Source organism: Haliaeetus leucocephalus, unplaced genomic scaffold, assembly GCF_000737465.1.
Source record: "Haliaeetus leucocephalus isolate CR32 unplaced genomic scaffold, Haliaeetus_leucocephalus-4.0 Scaffold506, whole genome shotgun sequence".
Taxonomy (NCBI): Eukaryota; Metazoa; Chordata; class Aves; order Accipitriformes; family Accipitridae; genus Haliaeetus; species Haliaeetus leucocephalus.
The window spans coordinates 36,736-55,371 of NW_010972942.1; the positions used below are offsets into that span (position 1 = coordinate 36,736).

General features: G+C 38.7%; 1 protein-coding gene across 1 annotated transcript; it reads right to left on the bottom strand.

The window, feature by feature from the left end:
* Positions 1 to 2,471: 2,471 nt before the first annotated feature.
* Positions 2,472 to 18,619, bottom strand: LOC104836987 (carbonic anhydrase 3-like). The gene is made up of 7 exons (XM_010575823.1): positions 18,451 to 18,619; positions 17,351 to 17,548; positions 10,438 to 10,556; positions 9,630 to 9,722; positions 8,636 to 8,701; positions 7,611 to 7,766; positions 2,472 to 3,669 (listed from the first exon to the last, which is right to left on the bottom strand). Exons 1-7 carry the CDS (start codon positions 18,494 to 18,496, stop codon positions 3,550 to 3,552), a joined length of 798 nt encoding a protein of 265 aa, XP_010574125.1. The 5' UTR covers positions 18,497 to 18,619; the 3' UTR covers positions 2,472 to 3,549.
* Between the last annotated feature and the right edge of the window lie 17 nt (positions 18,620 to 18,636).

The following is an 18,636-nucleotide window of genomic DNA, read 5'->3' on the forward strand; positions in this document are numbered from 1 at the left end:
CAGTGCCCCTGAAGTGCCCCCCCACTTTGGCTTTTTGTTTTCCTTCTACTCCTACACTTCCCATTTTTCTTCAATGCCTGCTGAACCATTGTTTTCTCGATGTTGTCATTACTTCAGACAGTCCCTTAAACATTGGAAGGGGGGCTGTAAAGCAACCACCAAAACCCAGATTCACACACCTCCTTCTATCTGTAACCGAGTCAACACAGTCTTGAGCCTAATTTAGTCTACCTTTTACTAATTATAAATACAGATATAATGAAACCAACTCCATGAAAAAGTCAAATGACACTTCCTTTAGACAGATTGCTTCGACTTTAAAAGTTAATAAACATGGCTCTAGAGGATGAGGCTTACCTCAGCTTCATTTACAGAACCCTGACAGCTCCTTTGCAAAATGTGACTGGGAAACCACCGTATAATTAAAAAAACCCTGTGATTACATGCTCCAGATTTGCAATATCATAAATCCAACAAAGATGAAGCCTGCTCTAAGCTCTAAGTTATGCAACTTAGTTTAATAAAGCACATTATAAAGTAATTTATATCATAATTCACAGCAAATTATGCATTTTAGAAAAATAATTTTTGCTTCAAAATTCCTTTTTCTAACGAAGCAACATATAAGCACACAGATAAATACTGCAGAATTGACTGGAGAAAAACAAGCAGAAATTAGAAAGGTGTTTATAGTATTGTTTTCTCATATTTTCATGCATCAGGAAACTGCCATTTTCACCTGAAGGCAGGAAGCATTGAGTATTCTATTGGAACCCTGTACTGCATGGTCAGTGATGTTCTGTGATTTGCATTCCTGTTCAGAATAACATGACTCACCAGATACAGAATACTTCCTGATGTTGTTTTGGATATTTACTTAGAATTTTATGAGAAAAAGAAATCTTTATGGATTAAACCTTCCTCTGAAGTATAAAGCACAATCCAGCAGCATATTCTTATCCCTACAGCTAACACTGTGCTGGGTACTGGCAGTTCAAAGCTATGCTTTGAACTGTCCTGGAATGACCCAGCTGGGAAGAAATTACATTTAATCAAGCATTTTTTTAAAAAAAGTACGTTTTCAAACATAGGGACCTGCATAGGCTTTATTGGTGTAAGTAATCCCCTTGAGTAAGTGGAAGTATGTACATGTAAGACAATCTGCGCTGAAGTCTGCAATATGTGCATGCAACGTAAACAGACGTTAACTCATCTGAATCATTTCACATGGGTCTACAAATGAAAAGTGCAAACACAAACAGCACAATGCAATCCATCTGGGAAATAGTTAGTGTCCTGGTTTCAGCTGGGATAGAGTTAATTTTCTTTCTAGTAGCTAGTATAGTGTTATGCCTTGGATTCAGTATGAAAAGAATGTTCATAACACACTGATGTTTTCAGTTGTTGCTAAGTAGTGTTTAGACCAAGTCAAGGATTTTTCAGCTTCTCCTGCCCAGCCAGCAAGAAGGCTGGCGGGGCACAAGGAGGTGGGAGGGGACACAGCTGACCCAACGTGGCAGACGGGGTATTCCCTACCATGTGAAGTCATGCCCAGTATATAAACTGGGCGGAGCTGGCCTGGGGCAGCAGGGGATCACTGCTCAGGAAGTAGCTGGGCATTGGTCAGCGAGTGGTGAGCAAGTGCATCACTTATTTTGTATATTCCAATCCTTTTATTATTATTGTCATTTTGTTATTGTTATTATTATCATTATTAGTTTCTTCCTTTCTGTTCTATTAAACCGTTCTTATCTCAACCCATGAGTTTTACCTTTTTTTTTCCAATTCTCTCCCCCATCCCACTGGGCAGGGGGGACATGAGCGAGCAGCTGTGTGCTGCTTAGTTGCTGGCTGGGGTTAAACCACAGCAGTCGGGAAATACTAACAATGATTAAATGAAATTTCCCAGCCAAAACACTACCTCTTTGAAGGAAGAAAGCAAAGTGAGGACATGGTCCAGAAACTTCAGCAGTGGGGAACCTGGAGAGAGGGAGCATAACCCATCTCATCACCAAGCTCGGCAACATCCTCCTGCCCTAGAACACGGCAGCTAAGTGTCCAGCCACTGCCAGAGCAGCAGCTGCTTTGTATTTCCAGAGCTCAATGTAAATTACCATTCAGATTGGTGGGTTGAGAGACAGACTGAACTTCTTCACTGTGCAATCAACTTGCGAAGGAGTTGATTCATATGACATTGCAAGAAAGCCATTGTCAGAATAGGGTGATCTCACTAAAAGAATAGATGTGGATGTCTCAATGATGTAGCATATTTAAGATGCTATTTCCTTGCTTGCAGTCACATGAAATATTATCAGTACTCTTGTAGTTCAAACAAACACCTGAAAAAGATACCATCCATCATCAATTTCCATGCAGGTGTATTACAGAGGACATTGACAATTCTTTCTTTAAAATTATGTTATTTTTACATGTTTCTAAAATTGGAAAAAAACATACAGAACAAAAATTCTTAAGTAAATGTATTTATTATTGTTGGATTTTTTAATGAAGAAATACTGTTACTTCAAGTATAGGCTTACAATCCTGTTTCATTGTTCTTTATGGCAAAACAAGAGACAAAAACTCCCTGGTCAACTGCATTTTGATCAGGAGAGTCAAACTGTGGTTTCAGATATTTATGCACAAATCTCATTAACAGCAGGATCAATTATATTTGTACATGAAGTGAGAATCTGCCTCAAAAAACACTAAAATGATTTAAGAACTGCTATCTTAACACTCTTTTTACACAGAAAAGCCACTTGCATACATGGAGAAAAGATATATTCAGGATACAAAGACCAAGTTCTCAAAATCCATGTCACTTTGATTGCTGTAACATTAAAATGCAAATTAGTCTTTTAATATGGACAACCAGTTGTGACACAAACAGAAACAGCTCTTCTCCCATTCCATAGTTTTAACTACGTATTACTTGATGAATACAATTTTCAGAACAGACCTCTGTTTCACCTGTCCATTGTTTTAAGAAGTTAAAAGCTTAGTTCTTTATCAATGGTTATGAAGCAATTTTCTATCCTTTCATATTTTATGTGAGTATCAAATACCAAATGAGTGCTCTCATTTATTTCCAAGAATGCCTTGTGCATTAACTGGTGCAGCTCAGAGCAGGATATGGATAAAGCTGAAAACAACTACTGAAAAATATGTTTTTATGCTGAAAACAATTACTTCTCTTAACTGCAACCTCTTTAGCATGGAATAAGGCAAGCATCAAGGGACTTGTGCGCAACAGGAAATGGTTTTGTAGTTATTAGTAGCATCTTCTTTCTTCCTTTGTACTATTAACAAAACCTAATGTTAAAGCAGTTATGAAGAGCCAAACAGATTCTCTACTTCCATTTTTATGATAGGATTTCCCTAAGTAAATGTTATCCTCTGGAAATAAAATTCACATTTCATGACTCAAAGTTTCAGCCTCCGGCCCTACAGCTGGAGTTCTGTCTAAATGTAACAGAGGACACAAAACCAAACCATCTCTTAGTTCTAGAGGTTGCCTCACGCAGGGACACCCAACTGAGCCAGGTCCTAGAGGAATGATGCGCTCACCATCCTGAAGTATCGAGGCTGAGTCGGACGCCAGTTATCAACCAGGGGGAGATCAGGTTCATTCTCAGCATTCTTGGATAGGCTGCGGAGCTTTGCCATCTGCAGGAGAACAAAAATCAAAGTGTCCTGATGGAAATCCCTTGGGATCAAATCCACAGCCCAACAATTAAGCCAAGGAGGCTGGCCCAGCCCCAGAAGCTGGGGAGAAAAAGTCTCCTTCAAAGTTGTGAAGATGTCCTTCACTGCATCACCACAAGAACTGTACTCATGTTCTTTTCCCACTAGTAATATTCTTAGAAATAGTCAAGACAGAAAAAATGGGTCCTATCTCAACAGGATTGTGAAAAGTACTATCACTTACGTGCTGTCCGCAGAACTGCGTACAGCCACAGAAACTGTGGGATGTCCTCAGAAAATGCAATTAGAACAGCCCATGCCCTAATAAACCTCTCCTACTCTAACCCTGCCTTAGTGTCTGATTGTTAAGAAGCCTCTGGAATTGCAAGTTGTTCAGGCTAAATTATAAACTAATTGTTCATTTCCGTGGTGCGTCTGTAGCAGAGGATATATTCTGCTGCAGTGACACAAAAAAGCCCGTTATTAATAACAGGAATGTAAATATGGATAATGACTTGCTCAAGGTTTCAAATGGCTTGTAAACAGGGTCTGCAGCTTGACTCTTCTTGGCCATTTTTTTTTTTAACCAAGGTATGTTTTTTTTGAGGGATGCTGTAAGAACTGTTCTGCCCATACTCTTCAAAACTGTATAATGCTCTTCCTGTACCGCTTTCTGGTTTTCCAAGGGTGCAACACATAATACCCACTTACAGATATATTATGTTCATTTGTTGTCACTGCCATGCACAACATTAGACAGAAAGCATATCAGCTGTGATTCAGACACTTGACGCCTCTCTGTTTGAATGGCTTACCATGAAAAGAATGCATACATTTTCCCATGTGTACACTTGAAAATGTAGCTTCATGCACGGCATGATCAACTTTGTTCGCAACTAGTTTCAATACACTGATGTATCTACCTTTTACAGTACAGAGGTCAAGTCCAATAGAAGGAGGATTTCTCTCTGGGCTGTAAAAGCTGGGTTCACTGTGACTATATTAATTCCAGTTTATGGACTGAGCTAGCTCAGGCATCTCAGCATTGCTTTTCACAGCTCTACACGGCTCACGAAATCCAGATATCTCAGTTTGCCTGAACAATGATGAGGTCACATTTATAACCAGTATAATATGTATCAGCTGGATTATTCATGTGATTAAATTTCAGATTTCAGATGAAGAATAATTTGTATGGGAACAGTAGAAGATGAAAGTAGTTAATCAGTTTTGTTAATACTGATAAAGTACTATTGGAGAAGAGATTGCTGGTTTTTACTATTATTTGTGGAAGATCTGCCCTACTCAGAAAAAAATGGCATATATTCAGGCTATAGCTACATAAAGGTGAAAAAATTAGTCTGCAGTTGGATAGAGTTATTCCACAGTTAAATTCCTATCCTTTCATTAAAAGAAATCTAAGCAGCTAGGCCACCCACTCCACATCTCAGGGACTTCTGGTGAATTGATTTTTCTGGCAGAGTACTGATTCGCAGCGACTGCACTTATCCTTGTGGCTAATATACTATTACCATCCGGCTGCAAAAGCATGCAAGTGATCCACTGTAAATGCACACGCACTTAAAATAATTACTATTAATGAGGCTGCCACGGTAGTACACTTTCTAGGATTAGAAATAATTGGTAACACAATCCTCTTTTATGAATACATTATTTAGACTGCAGGCACTCTGGAGGGAGGAAAGTCTTTCTATTGCGTTTGTATACAGTACCTCACATACACTGCCAATTCCTCCTGAAAAGCGGTTATCTCAGGATAAGAGCCAATGTCCCATCTATATGTAGTAATTTCCTTTTTACCTTAAATGCTCCATTTTTTCTACAGTAGGGCCAGTTAGAGGACTGTCTGTATTCTTCCCCAAACTCACTAACTTTAGATAAGCTGAGAAAAAGGCCATGACCCAAATACAGTAGTGATTAAAGTCTTTTCATGAAGCTGGATCAATGATGTGATTAGTTATTCCTTTAAGAACACATTTTAAACCAGAGATGCTCAATAATGACTACACTTTTCCCAACAAAATCTGTAGCTGATCTTCTGTAATATAAACCTCTAAGCAGATTTATTCTGTGGAAACCAGTCAGACCATATTTGTATTTTTCACACAAATACAAGCTTCAAAATAGCCCACAGATTTTAATTTTCAGATGAGCAATGAAACAGGAGGCAGATCAGTTCAATAAGCTGTGAAAATTAAGCTGTAAGTTATATGAATACATTACCACATTTCATCTCTTGCCAGCTAAGGTTCCCATCATACCTGAGTTCTGTTTTTTAAAATATAAAGAGCCACATAAATACAAAAAAAATCTTATTTTCTAATACTTTGTGATACCTGCAGATCAATCAATGCAATGAAACACCTTATCACCTTGAGAACCTAAAATGAAAAGTTATGTGTCTACATATAATATCTACACAATATGTCAGTCACTTGATTAATGTTCATGTTCTCATTATCCTGGAGTCTTGAAATTTGTGATATCGTATCATTATAGTCTGCTGAGTAGACGAATAATCTCAGATAAGAAAACTGACTTGTGTGTTATGAGAATCATAGGCTGACATGATGAAAGAGGGCATTCAAATTTCTCTAAATGGGACTGATGGGGAATGAGGATTAACAAGAAATACTTCATGGTAAGTCAGCAGAGAATGCTTTCAAATTAGCAAGAATTTATAGTTATCTGATGCTGCTCCTGTTTGTGAAAATTTAGCTGGTATACCTTCCAGAAACATGGGCATCAAGCACCTGATACAACTCTTCTGTAATTTTCTTGGTTACGTGACGCCATCTAGAATATGGGGCAGACAGAATCACCAATCCCATTAAATTTGTATTCTGTTAAAACATGTTTTTGAAAGAAGCATAAGAGACACATTTGCAAAGTAGAATGCTCAAAAAGTTGGAAATGCTCAGCTGCATTTAGTGAGAATACTGGATTCCTGCTTCATTCAGTGTCCAATGTAGTTAGGGTACCTGACTGTCCACTGCTTTTCATTGCAGATGGTCACTTTTTCACAGCAGCTTTATTCCATCATTGTCCAGTGATTACCCTCAAACATTCATCATAAGCAATGAACACTTTACGTGAGGAAGCTTGACACAATATAAATGGTTGAAAAAATCCTGCATAATCAAAGTTGTCGGTGCAAATCTAACATAAGCTTTAGCTAGATATGACAATGTTCTTATTTAAATGGTTGCAGGAAAATACAAGTTAATGGCTTGAGTTTTCCTACATTGGCTCTTGGTGTAATGCAGTGTTTTGAGCTCTACGTAAAATAAAGGGTATGAGCCACATCCAGCTCCATCCTTTCCTACTAGCAAGAGCTAGTATTGTGGGAACACAGGGACTGGGAAACAGAAAGAGAACTACTCTTTTCTTTAGCTGATGTGGCAAGAGGTGTCTTGCCCACAGAAGCAAGAACTCTCATGTATAGTAATTACTGCTTGCTATTAGTCACTCTCCAAACTGCTATAAACTCTTACCGTCTACACTGTTTTATGATTTTACTAATTTATTAAGCTCTCTCATGTCTGTGGATTTGAACCACCATGATGTCTGACGTGGGCTAGGAAACAATGAGCTGTTCCAAGTAGAGAAGATCATCATCTCTTCTCAATTAGTTAATGTAGGAGTCATACAGAGACAGGTAAAGTTATGTGTCTAATAGTTGATTGCACATATTAGGTTGTAGACTGCAGTCCTTTGAAGATTTTTACAGGCTCCCTATGGAGTCCCAAGGTAGTTTCTAAGGCATTCAGTTCTTCACTCTCCTTTTAATCATGCAGTTTGTCACAGAATCCAATGAGCATTTTCCTTGTCAAAAGAATAAGATCAGGTTATGGCATGTAACTAAAAAGAAGTGGGTAAAATATAATCTATTTGAAGTTTACCTGATCTGAGCTGACTATGATAGGCTCTCTAAGAACAATCCAGGTGATGCACTCTTCACAAGGTGGAGTAGTGAAAGAGCCATGGTATGTCCAGTAGTCATGAGATTTAGGGAAAAGAATTGAAGGATCGAAGTTTGGGAAAGGAACTTCTTTCCCCTTAGAAAAAAAACACAAACACACAACAAAACCAAACAGAAAACACTTCAACAGCTCTAGTCAAGATTAGGTAAAGATGCAGCTCTGGTATTTTAAGCAACCGAGAGTGACAGATACTTCAAAGGTATGAACTAAGGAAACTAAGCACACATCTACACAAGACATCATGATACAGTGTAAAGATAAGTGGACTGAATGACCCTCACAGATGGGCCCAGAGAAGTATGACACAACATAAAACTCCATGATGCTACTTCTTGTACCTGAGCTAACTCATGTGAAGCGGCATCCAGTACCAATGTGCTTCACTTCTCTTCCTTCTGGCCTTCTTTCTCATGGAAATTCTATCTATTGAATATTGGATTAGGTCACTATATAGTAAGTGTGAGACAGGTATTCTAGATTTATAATATTTGTGCTAATAGCAAACAAGACAGCCTATGAAATGCGAGATTCTTATCACACAATGTTATCTGAGACACAGATTTCTTGTCAGTGGCATTTACAGAGGTCCATTAGGCAGCTTATTTCAAGACAGAATGGACCAATTTCCAAAGGTGCCTTTCTTTTGTCACTGACCACTGAGGGAATAAGACTCCATACCTAGTTTTTAGGTAAGTAAAGTTTGGCAACATGACTCTCATTTTCACAAAATTACAAGGCCCACTAAAGCCAAAGAAGGGTCATATGTAAATGGAAGAAAGGACTTTTCTTGTTAAGGAAAAGCTACCCATGGTTTTATTCACAGGTATATTCTGGCAATGTTGCAGAGCAGAATTTGAAAACTAGAAAGTCATGCCTCTTGATTTTTCTTTTTGTCCTGAGAATTTGCAGCAATTGTCCTATAATGAAAAGCCCAACATTGTTACCTTTGTTTTGATAGCATTTATTTCTTCGAGAATCCTCTTCATCTCCGGTTTAGGAGTTTTCCCTACCTGTGAAGAAGAAAGCATGAGCTAACCAAAGAGTTCTGCTTGGTCAGTTTTCTTCTTTCTCCTATTTCTTTTATATGTGCATCTAAACATATATCAACTATAAAATTACAATGCATTAACCCAACCTATCACCCTACCAGCTTCATAAGCTATGTTTTCTGTCTGTACCCTCTTGTCTGTACCCCAACAGATATTATGATCTAAATGAGGAAATTATATCAGTACAGAACCTTGGCATCACGGGTAATTTCACAATACAGCTATTCCTGTTGACATTGAATTTTAGCCTAACAAACAACCTTCAGACTCAAGTACAGAATTTGGAAAAAGTTTCATTCTAGTTTAAAAGCCAGATGTCATAGTCAGATCTGCTGTTTGCAATTGTTGATCTCAACACAGATGTCCATCTTTCTATCTCTAGTGAATATTAAACAAACAAGAGAGAGAAAGACCACTATTTCAGGCTAAGACTGCATGCCCCCAAAAGGATTTTAAAAAAGGATGAGTTACATGTTTTGTCTGTGAGTTAGTTTTGCCTGGGAAAAAGTTCATGAAAAGCCTAGGAGCGGTATCTGTCCTTGAAATCAGTCCATGATTAGCATAGAACACAGCTGACTGCTATTGGAGAGAGGGCCATTACTGACATCGCGTCCCCAAAGCAGGGGCAAATACATCTGGATTTACAGCTTCCACCAGCCACATAGTGACACAATAGCTGCTGGGACAAGTGTGTGTAGTATTGGATACCATTTGAAATAACATGACTCATGCTCTATAACTTGAAAAGCATGCATTACTGAAAGTCAAGCCCTTCAATGTGGTACGATCCCTAGAAAATACATTCAGAGGGTTTTTTTCTTTTTTAACCCTGTAAGAATAGAAAACTCTCTAGCAGCAGTACAAAGAAGGGTTGCATGCTTCTACTTACTTGCAAAAATATAGCCAAAACAGCTATTCCATCAGTTCTTCTCACAGCATCAAGGTAATTACTGTATTTGGGATTCCAGTGTAACAAATGTAGCTGGAAACAAAGAAAAAAATTTAAAAAAAATCCATTATTGAATAGCAAGCCATCAGAGGCTGAATTCAGAGTTCTTCATATACATGAGAGTTTGGGAGAACAAAGAATGAGGATTAGGCTTTCCAGTAAAAAAAAGGGGTACAGAAATCTCATCTTAAAGCTGAAGAACACAGAAAATATGCTTAAGTAAGCAGGCAGGACATGCAGTTCAGAAGTCACCTACTGGTATGTGATTCATTTCCATTTGGCTATCAAATTACAGCAATTCTAGCAAAGAATCTATATGAATGTAAGCTCCGTGTATTAGTCTACAGTTCTCATCTTCCCTTACAATCCTAAAGTGGTAGAAAATCAAGGTAACGCATCCTTCCTTCTTTCTGTCACTACAATTTTATACTTCTGCTATAATACTATACTTCCAGAATACTGTTTTAGTAAGTTTGCATTGCTTCTCAGTAATTCAGTCTTGCTGTCCTATGTTTCTAGCCACACAGGTTTGAGAACATGGAAACTTTTCTTTCACATAGTATTTTTCTTTTCTTATGCTGTGAGAATTACTTCAACCTGATTCACATTTATAAGAATCGATGGGAGTAAGAATAAAATGTCCCAGAAAAAGCTGAAAGCAGATGAATGACAAATTTTGTCCCACCTGAAGGATAATGACAAATGTTATTTTACACCCTATTTTAAAATGAACAGTGGTGAGTCTTACCTCTCCTGCATATCTCACTCCATTCACAACATGCTCAGAGCCATGGTCATCAGATGAACCCCAATGAAAGTGAAGCTGACGCAGCCTGTAGACTCCTGGAAGTGGCCCACCTCTCAGCACTGCAATTGATAATCTGCAACAGCATTAGACTGAAGTATCTTCCAATTCTTTTAAAATAAATATAAATATTTAAAATATTTACATACATATTTACTGTACAGATGCTCTATGTTTTGAGAGTACAGAATTCATCTGGGAAATCTGCACTGGTTTTAGGAGCATTTCAGGCAACCATCTTCAGCTACAAGCATTTAAAGGCAGATGAAAATTATTTGTGTCTAGGCTTCCATTATAGTCAATACAGATCATTGTTTTAATTCAGCTGCATAGATGTGCATCTAGTACCTTCTGGGATATTCCAAAGACACCTGGACAGGACTGGAAGGTGTGACACAAGATCTGTAGAAGAACTATACTTTTTTCTAAAGCAGTATCTGGAGGCAAGGTTACATTAGGTTATCAAAAATGGCATGAGATGCCTGTGTTTGAGTAACTGAAGTAAGCCCCTGACCAGAACAGTGAAGCCTCTAGAGTAATTTTGCTTGCCTTAAGGTAGACACTCAATAGATGGTGGCCTGAATTGCTCTCTGGACTCCATTGATTAAGTGTGACTCCATCTCTGTTGACTAGAATGGGAGTTTAGAGACATAACCCACCTACTTTTAAAAGCCCACATAAGACACCTGAATTTAGATGTCTTAATCTGCCCCTGAATTCCATCTGATATCTACCTATATCAAAGCACACAAAAATAGCCGTGATTAAGATCAACTACTGAAGTGCTAGATGATAAACAAATTCCCACAAAACACTACAGACTGGGTCTTTTACTGCAGGCTATGACTTATTTGTTTAAAAAGCTATGAAATTACTGATGCTGCTTCTCCAGCTGTGGAAGAGGAGAAAGAAAACAGCAAATGAGCCATAAAAGCAATCACTGAGAATGCAAGCTGTTTTCCTAAAGAAATGTTCAGCCTGTGATGAACAATACCCTGTATTCTAAATAATCTTAACACTTTTACATTATATACCAAATGAAGGTGGTGCATTTGAAAGGATCTCACCATAAAAAGGGAAGAACTTCTTCACATTCACCAAAATACTAATTAATATTCAGTTCTCATTCACTTTATTTGGAGATAGAAGTTATAGCATTCCTATAAAGCATTCCGCAGTTCTTAAGAACAGGTTTTTATATGCTAGCAAAAAATACCCTTAAATCTGAAAAGAAAAGGAATTAAATCCATGATCATCTCAAGAAATAAAGTACTAAGAGTATTCTTTACTGAACATTAAGAGCAAGCTGTATTCTCAACAAATTCTTTTTCCTTGTTCCCACAGACATTCAGTACTGTGGTTGATGCAGATAAGGTAACGGGAGTAGCTGACAAGGCCATCAATTCTCCATTAAAATAGATCTGTAAGACCAAATAATCCAGTTTAAGGTAAAAATGTGTCATTATTTCCACTGATGGGCCATCAGCAAACATTTTCAATTGGGCATTAGTAAAGCTCTGCAACACCTCATGCCAACATATTCCTGCTTCACTCATCTATAAATAGACAGTAGCTTTTGCTTAGCACACTTTAAGCAGATACAACAATGCAAAGACTAAGATGCCTATAAACCAACATCTCCTGAAGGACAAAAAGGCACCTTCTTTAATTGCAAGTATGTAGTATAAAATATAGAAATACATGAAATAACAATGTAAGTAAACTAAATTTCCCTATGTCAGTAAATGAAATTTCCCCACGCTTTAAAAAAGGTAAACAAAACAGTTACAGGAATGAAGTTCCCCAATATCTAAAACATAAGAAATCCCAAACTATGTCTGCATAGCTCAAAGTTAGTAAAAAACAAACAAACAAAAACCTTTATTTTTTTAAACATGTGGCCTGGAACATAAATTCTAAAGGTATCATTATCATCCTGGGGTTTTGTTCTCAGAAAATACTAACACAAATAAATACACACCCATATGACAGATAAAAAAATATGAGGTAAAAGTTTATAAAAGAAACTATGGTATCTTTAAATTGCTTTTCAGTGGTGTTAAAATATAGCTTTATTTTTATATATTTACATATTTATATGTTCCAGGGAATTATTATAAGAATTATTACACAGGAAATGTTCACCTTAAATATCTGAGACTCACAGTTTTAAGGCTGCGATAGCTGTTTTCCTACCACAGAACACTTATAAAAGGTTGCTTTTCTAGAAGACCCCATGAATCACTCTGAGCTTCTACCTACGACACTGCATGAAATAAAAAGCAAGAGCTTTAAAAAAGGAGCCTGCAGGCTCACTCCCTGACATACAGGCAGACAGCTTTACTCTTAGTCCTCTGAAATACTGTGTAATCCTTTTCATATGGCTAGCTGAATGGCAGGACTTACTTCTGAATATGGAAACGTGGCATTTCTGTTCCTGTTTCTGCTCTACTGGAAGTAACAGGATGGCCACAGCAGACTTAGCAAAATGTAACTCCCTCAAACTTGCTGTCATTAAAGTAACACGGCCCAGCTGCAAGAATATACAAACCAGCCCAGGACGACAAGGGAGAAAAGTATTCACTCCTTTTTGGTGCCTTACTGTTGCAAACTCTCATCCCATTGCTCAGTGACTGACTCTTTTTATAGGGTAGGGGTCTGGTTGTTAATCTGCGCCAAGGTCAATCGTCATCTATCCTCACAAAGGTAAAATTGGCAAAGTTATGCCTACACAAATGCCTTCCCTATTTGCTGTGAAAGCATACCGCGAAAGTTGGGTAGAAAAACACAAGGAGCACCAGACAGACTCATGAGGTGAGCTGTGTTTATAAACATGAGAAGACATCACTTTTTGTACAAGATTTATGATCCTCACATCCTGCTAAATCCATAAAATGAACTGGTAAACCACAGTGAAATTAAATTAGTAAGATATTACTGTATGACAATTGAAAAAGACACATTACCTTTGTTATGCTGCTTTATAACAGAATCTAACAGTGCAATATAAAAACCACAGCTTTTAATGTCAGTGCCACATTTTAGATGTTATAAAAAAGCCTCTGCTCAAAAGAAGATCTCTGTACTGAAACAGTCTGGCTAACTGCAGGAATAAAATATGTTTCCTAAAAGCTTTTGGAACTGAAATTTCAGTTCTCAATGAAATTTTCTTTAAGCAAGCACTTAATAGCTATGCAGAAGAATTACTTTTATTTGTATTTGAACTTTGTACTCTTAGAGAGACAGACCAGGAAAGAGAAGTGTCTGACAGAAGTCTGTCAGCGTGCCACTGACCCTCACCTACACTGCAACACACCTTTTCCAGTTTTGTGCCTCTTGATCACAGCCTGTTCATCAGTGAGCTCCCAAATCACCTTTGTTTGTGGTAGGGCTGAAATCCCCATCTCCAGGGGCAGAAAACTGACAGTCCACTGTGTAACTGCAGCCTCAGCAGGCCCTTAACTGTTCAAGCATTTTTACCTCTAACAACCGAAGTTTGAAGTTAACAGAAACTCAATTCTAAACTCCCTGTACCCAAGCTCTGCAGTGCTCATATTAACACTCAGTACCTTCATGCAGACACTACAAATGATAGATGTGTTAAACACTGAAGGAAGAATTTAACTTTGCTGCCTTTTGCGGTATGCGGTATAGCCATCGAGCGGTATGTACCACAGCTAGACAAGCACTAGGATTTAGCTGTGCTATTCTTGTAACAGCTACTGGCTTTTTCCAGTGTAAATTCAGTACACAAAATGTTAAGTAACTTTTTGCAGGAATCAGCTAAAACTTGAGTGTCTATGGACAGACTTCCCTCAGCTTTAAAGTTACTGGGTTTTGTCCTCAATGTTTTAGAACCATTCAACAACTAAACATTTATTCGCCGTAAATTGGTAATCAAAATCTAGTTTGCAAAGATAAATGAAATTTCTTACAAAGTGGTACTCCAGGAAATGCTGTCCACAAGCACTAGTCATGCTAAAAAGAGACCAATAAGTAACAAGCTCTCACTACTTACAGTAACCATCTCTTTCAATTTTTTTTGCATCACCCACTTCCAAAGGCATACATTCCTTTGATAAGAAATTGAAAGATTCTGCAAACAGCACCAAGGTAACGTTATAAGAAAGTGTGCCTGCACCGAGCTACTCCAAGCCCTTAAATGTCATCCGTCAGAAAGTCAGTAAAAGGAGAAGGAAGAATCTGTTTGGCTGATGAACTTCCACAGACAGTGCCAAGGAGTTAACAAAAACAACAAAGTGAGAAGATGAAAGAAGGCATCCATTTGACATAGCCTTAGTGTATGTCTCCCCAGCTGCTGTGTCCAAGATCCAGTACAAGACTTATGTATCTTTATTAAATGACTGAACACCTTGATCTAACCATCTAACCAAGGTATTACAAAGAAAGCCAGAGAGTCATTAATTGTAAGGAAGTTGCAACCTATACGTGGCTCCTAAAGCAAATATCTGTCATCAAAGCCTTCAACTGTATAGCAGATTCTTAAAGTCAACCAGACTTTATAAATAGCTGGAGATAAATTATCCAATTCCTTCCACTAGACTAACTCCAAAGACAACAGTAATAAGGTCTTTTTCAACATAGTATGTGAATTACATTGGATGGCACTTTCCGTGGAAGGTTCTCTCTAATCATCTGAGTTTAAGAAACTGTCCCAATGGTGAATATTCAAACTATTCCTGGCACAGTAGATACAATGGAAGTAAAACTTGGAGACATCCAAAATAATTCATTTTATCATTCATCTTTGCAATTTATTCAGAAACCTATTTTATCTACCACTAATGAAAATCTAAATAGAACTACAGAGATGGGTATGACCACTCTAACTGAAAAGGTCAGGAAAATAAAGGAAGCCCTTAATTTTCTGCTTAATTCAGAAATAATTTAGATAGAGTGATAGATAGACAGATAGATAGATAGATAGTCTGCCTTTGTTCCAAAGGAATAAAAGCTTCATTCCTATATGATTGCTCTTACTTATGTATGTATTATGCAGGTGGGTGTTCATTTACACAAAAAATAAGTCACTGTACCTATCCTAAAAAACTTAAAACATGCTCAAGTCAGTAGGAGTATGCACAGTGGAATTTGTCCTGCAATTAGCACTATATTAGAGAAGGAACACCACCCACAGATTCTGCAGTCAATGGTATAACAAAGGAGACATAACAATAAACACTGAATGTTTCTTGCCTTCAAAGAGTTCAGAAATACACCTACTTTTTTTCCAGTGAGTCACTTTTTATTTCTGAGATCAGAACACAACAGTTACTGAGCAGTTCATCTGAAAAAAAATTCAGAACATTCCAAAACTTTCTGCTCTTTGTGGCCAGAGTGTTGCATCCATGCTGTAGATTGCTGTGCCTGGATACTCACTCCCACGCAAAATCTGAGTAATTGTAACAGTAATTATTTTGCCATTTATGCAGAAGATGCAACCATTGATATAGTTGATGCTGTTCCAACAAATACAAGAGATGGTAAAAAATGGTAAGTAATGGTCATGGAGGTCTTCTCATATGCCACAGCTACATTTCTTTACTGATGTATTGTGTTATCTATCATTACTAATATTTTTATTCAAATAACATTAAAGATTCCCACTTTGCTAGAGAAGTAATCAAACTCTTGACTGCATAGTCATTTGTGAGTTTTGATAATGTATTAACTAGTCCAGCTTACATACATTTTGATCCTCAGTTTTCATGAAACCCAAGTCATTCATTAAAAATCCATACCCATGGATATTTAAGATCAATCAACCTATTAGTAAAATTCCTCCTAGTAATTATAGCTGTCAATCCTAGTTATATTGTAATAGAAATTGGAACTTTTAATGCAGTTAAGAAATAAGTCTGTACGCTGTGGAAGACAGACTTTTCAATATTTTACTGAAATTGACATTTCTTTTTCCTTTTCTTACCATTCCATGTACTATAAATAATAACACAATTCTGTTGACCTTGACACAAGAATAAAGAGTGAGGTATGCATTTGATTCTCCCTTTTTAATCGCAGTACTAATGCAATTTCATAGTTCTTTCAGCATTGTTTTTTCCTTTTAAATATAGCCAACAGTATTAACATGAAATGTCAGTCCTTCTGTCAACATAAACTAAGTATTTCTAGCACATGTTAAACTGAACAGACACATCTCTTCAAAATATATAACCCACTAACTCTTAAAAGCTATGCATTATATATGCAGCACATTGTATGTTGTCATAACTATGAATGGATTCAAGACTTCTGACATTAAAGCTGAAACACTGGAATTTCTCAGCCTTATAATCCTCATTAAGACAAAATCTCATGAATGCCAAAGGGAGTTTTAACTGATTAAATACCGTGACTTTGTGGCAACATCTGGTTCCTTACTTCATTTATCAGAAATTACATAGGTACAGTTTTCAAATATTGTAACTTCAGCCATATAGACAGTTAAAGATGTTCTGCTGGACATCTCAAATAGCTTGAGTGGAATTCGGTCCTCATAGATAAAGCCTGGACTCCTTGCTCCTGGAAAGCAACACAACTGCCATAGCTTTTGCAAGCTCAGAAATCTACCTTACACGTTAAATCATCCTGCACTGAGCTTCTTTGCAGCTCTCTCCATTCCCTAGGATTTTATCCATGGACTTTAACAGTAGTCCCAGGCCCTTCCCACCAGTTGTGCAGGGCAGTGAAGTCACGGAAACCTGTATGTCACATGCAGGCAGTACACAGAGACCTTCTGACAGCCATGAGAATTCAGAGCACACTCTGTCTTCCAAGAAACTTGAGAAATAATCACTGATATATAACGACAGCTTGAGATTAAAACAAAACTAACCTGATCTATCAAAGGAATCGTCAAATACAACTCTGCAGGTCTTCCCATTATTGAGGATGGTCTTAGCTGCACAAGGATCATAACTAGCAAACCATGGTAATAGGGAGCGATCATAATGCACTTCTTTGTTATTGATTTCAATAGGTGACTGATGGCGTCCTTTGGCAATCGGGTAGTTTTTGTGCCACTGATCAGGTCCTAGAAAAAAACAGAAGTATCGTGAAAACCTTTTCTAGCTAGGTATGAATTATACTTGTGTTACAATAAATGCCAGCTTGGCTTTGCTTAGCTACAGAACATCAATTAAATGTATTAGTAAGTAGGTTACTAATCATCTAGGTTGTTAGTCATGCCCTGTCAAGAGTTTCACTGTATAAAAAGCAATTAGATTACCCCAGCTGGAATACTGGATACTGCAAGTCCTCCAACTGAACCTAAACTCTCATGGCAACCGCAGGACTTCACTTATTGGGAGACTGACAATACACCAAGGAAGGAAACTAGAAAAGTCCAGCAGTGGCTAGAAATATGATGGGATATACCCGAGTGATTCAAATGTGGCGCCATGTACCCATCTGGAGATAGAAAAGGCCACCGGTACCTGAAGAAGACAGGAATTTGAAACATGGGCTTAATTACCGTCATGGTTTTATCAAGAACTTCACGTGGAAAGAGCCTGACCAAGGCCGTGCCGCTCCTCCTGCAGCAGAGGAGAGCGCAGAACGACAGGCCACCCCGCTCTCCCGCCTCTGCGGGCAGGAGGGACCGTGCCTGCGCTGCAGACCAGCACTGCTCCTCCGGCAGCGGGGCCAGCCTAAGGCTGGATTTTAAAGCTATGTCAAATTTTAAATCACACTGACAGCAGGAAACTGACTTCGTCTGACTTAGCGACAGACCTCTGCCACGGCCTCCGCCTCCTCCACACCCGCGAGCGGCGACCGGCCGGCCGCGCTGCCGCCGCACAGACCCAGGCCCGCCTGGAGCCCCCGCTGCCCCTCTTCCCGCACGCCCAGGAAGCGGGGCCTCCCGCCTTGCCCGGGGTCCTTCTTTGGTCCCAGACCCGCTGCCTGCAGGGGCGGCGGCCCCGCGGCCCCACTCACCGTTGTCGCCGTCGTAGCCCCACGGGTAGTAGCTGGGGTTGATCATGGTGTCGCTGCCGCGCCCCGGCGCCGCGCCTCAGCCCCTCCCGGCGGCTCCGGCAGGACGGCGGCCTCGTCTCACGGCGGCTTTTTATAGACTCCCGCCAACTCCGTGCCCTTCCCCGCCGCCGACGGGCCGGGAGGGAC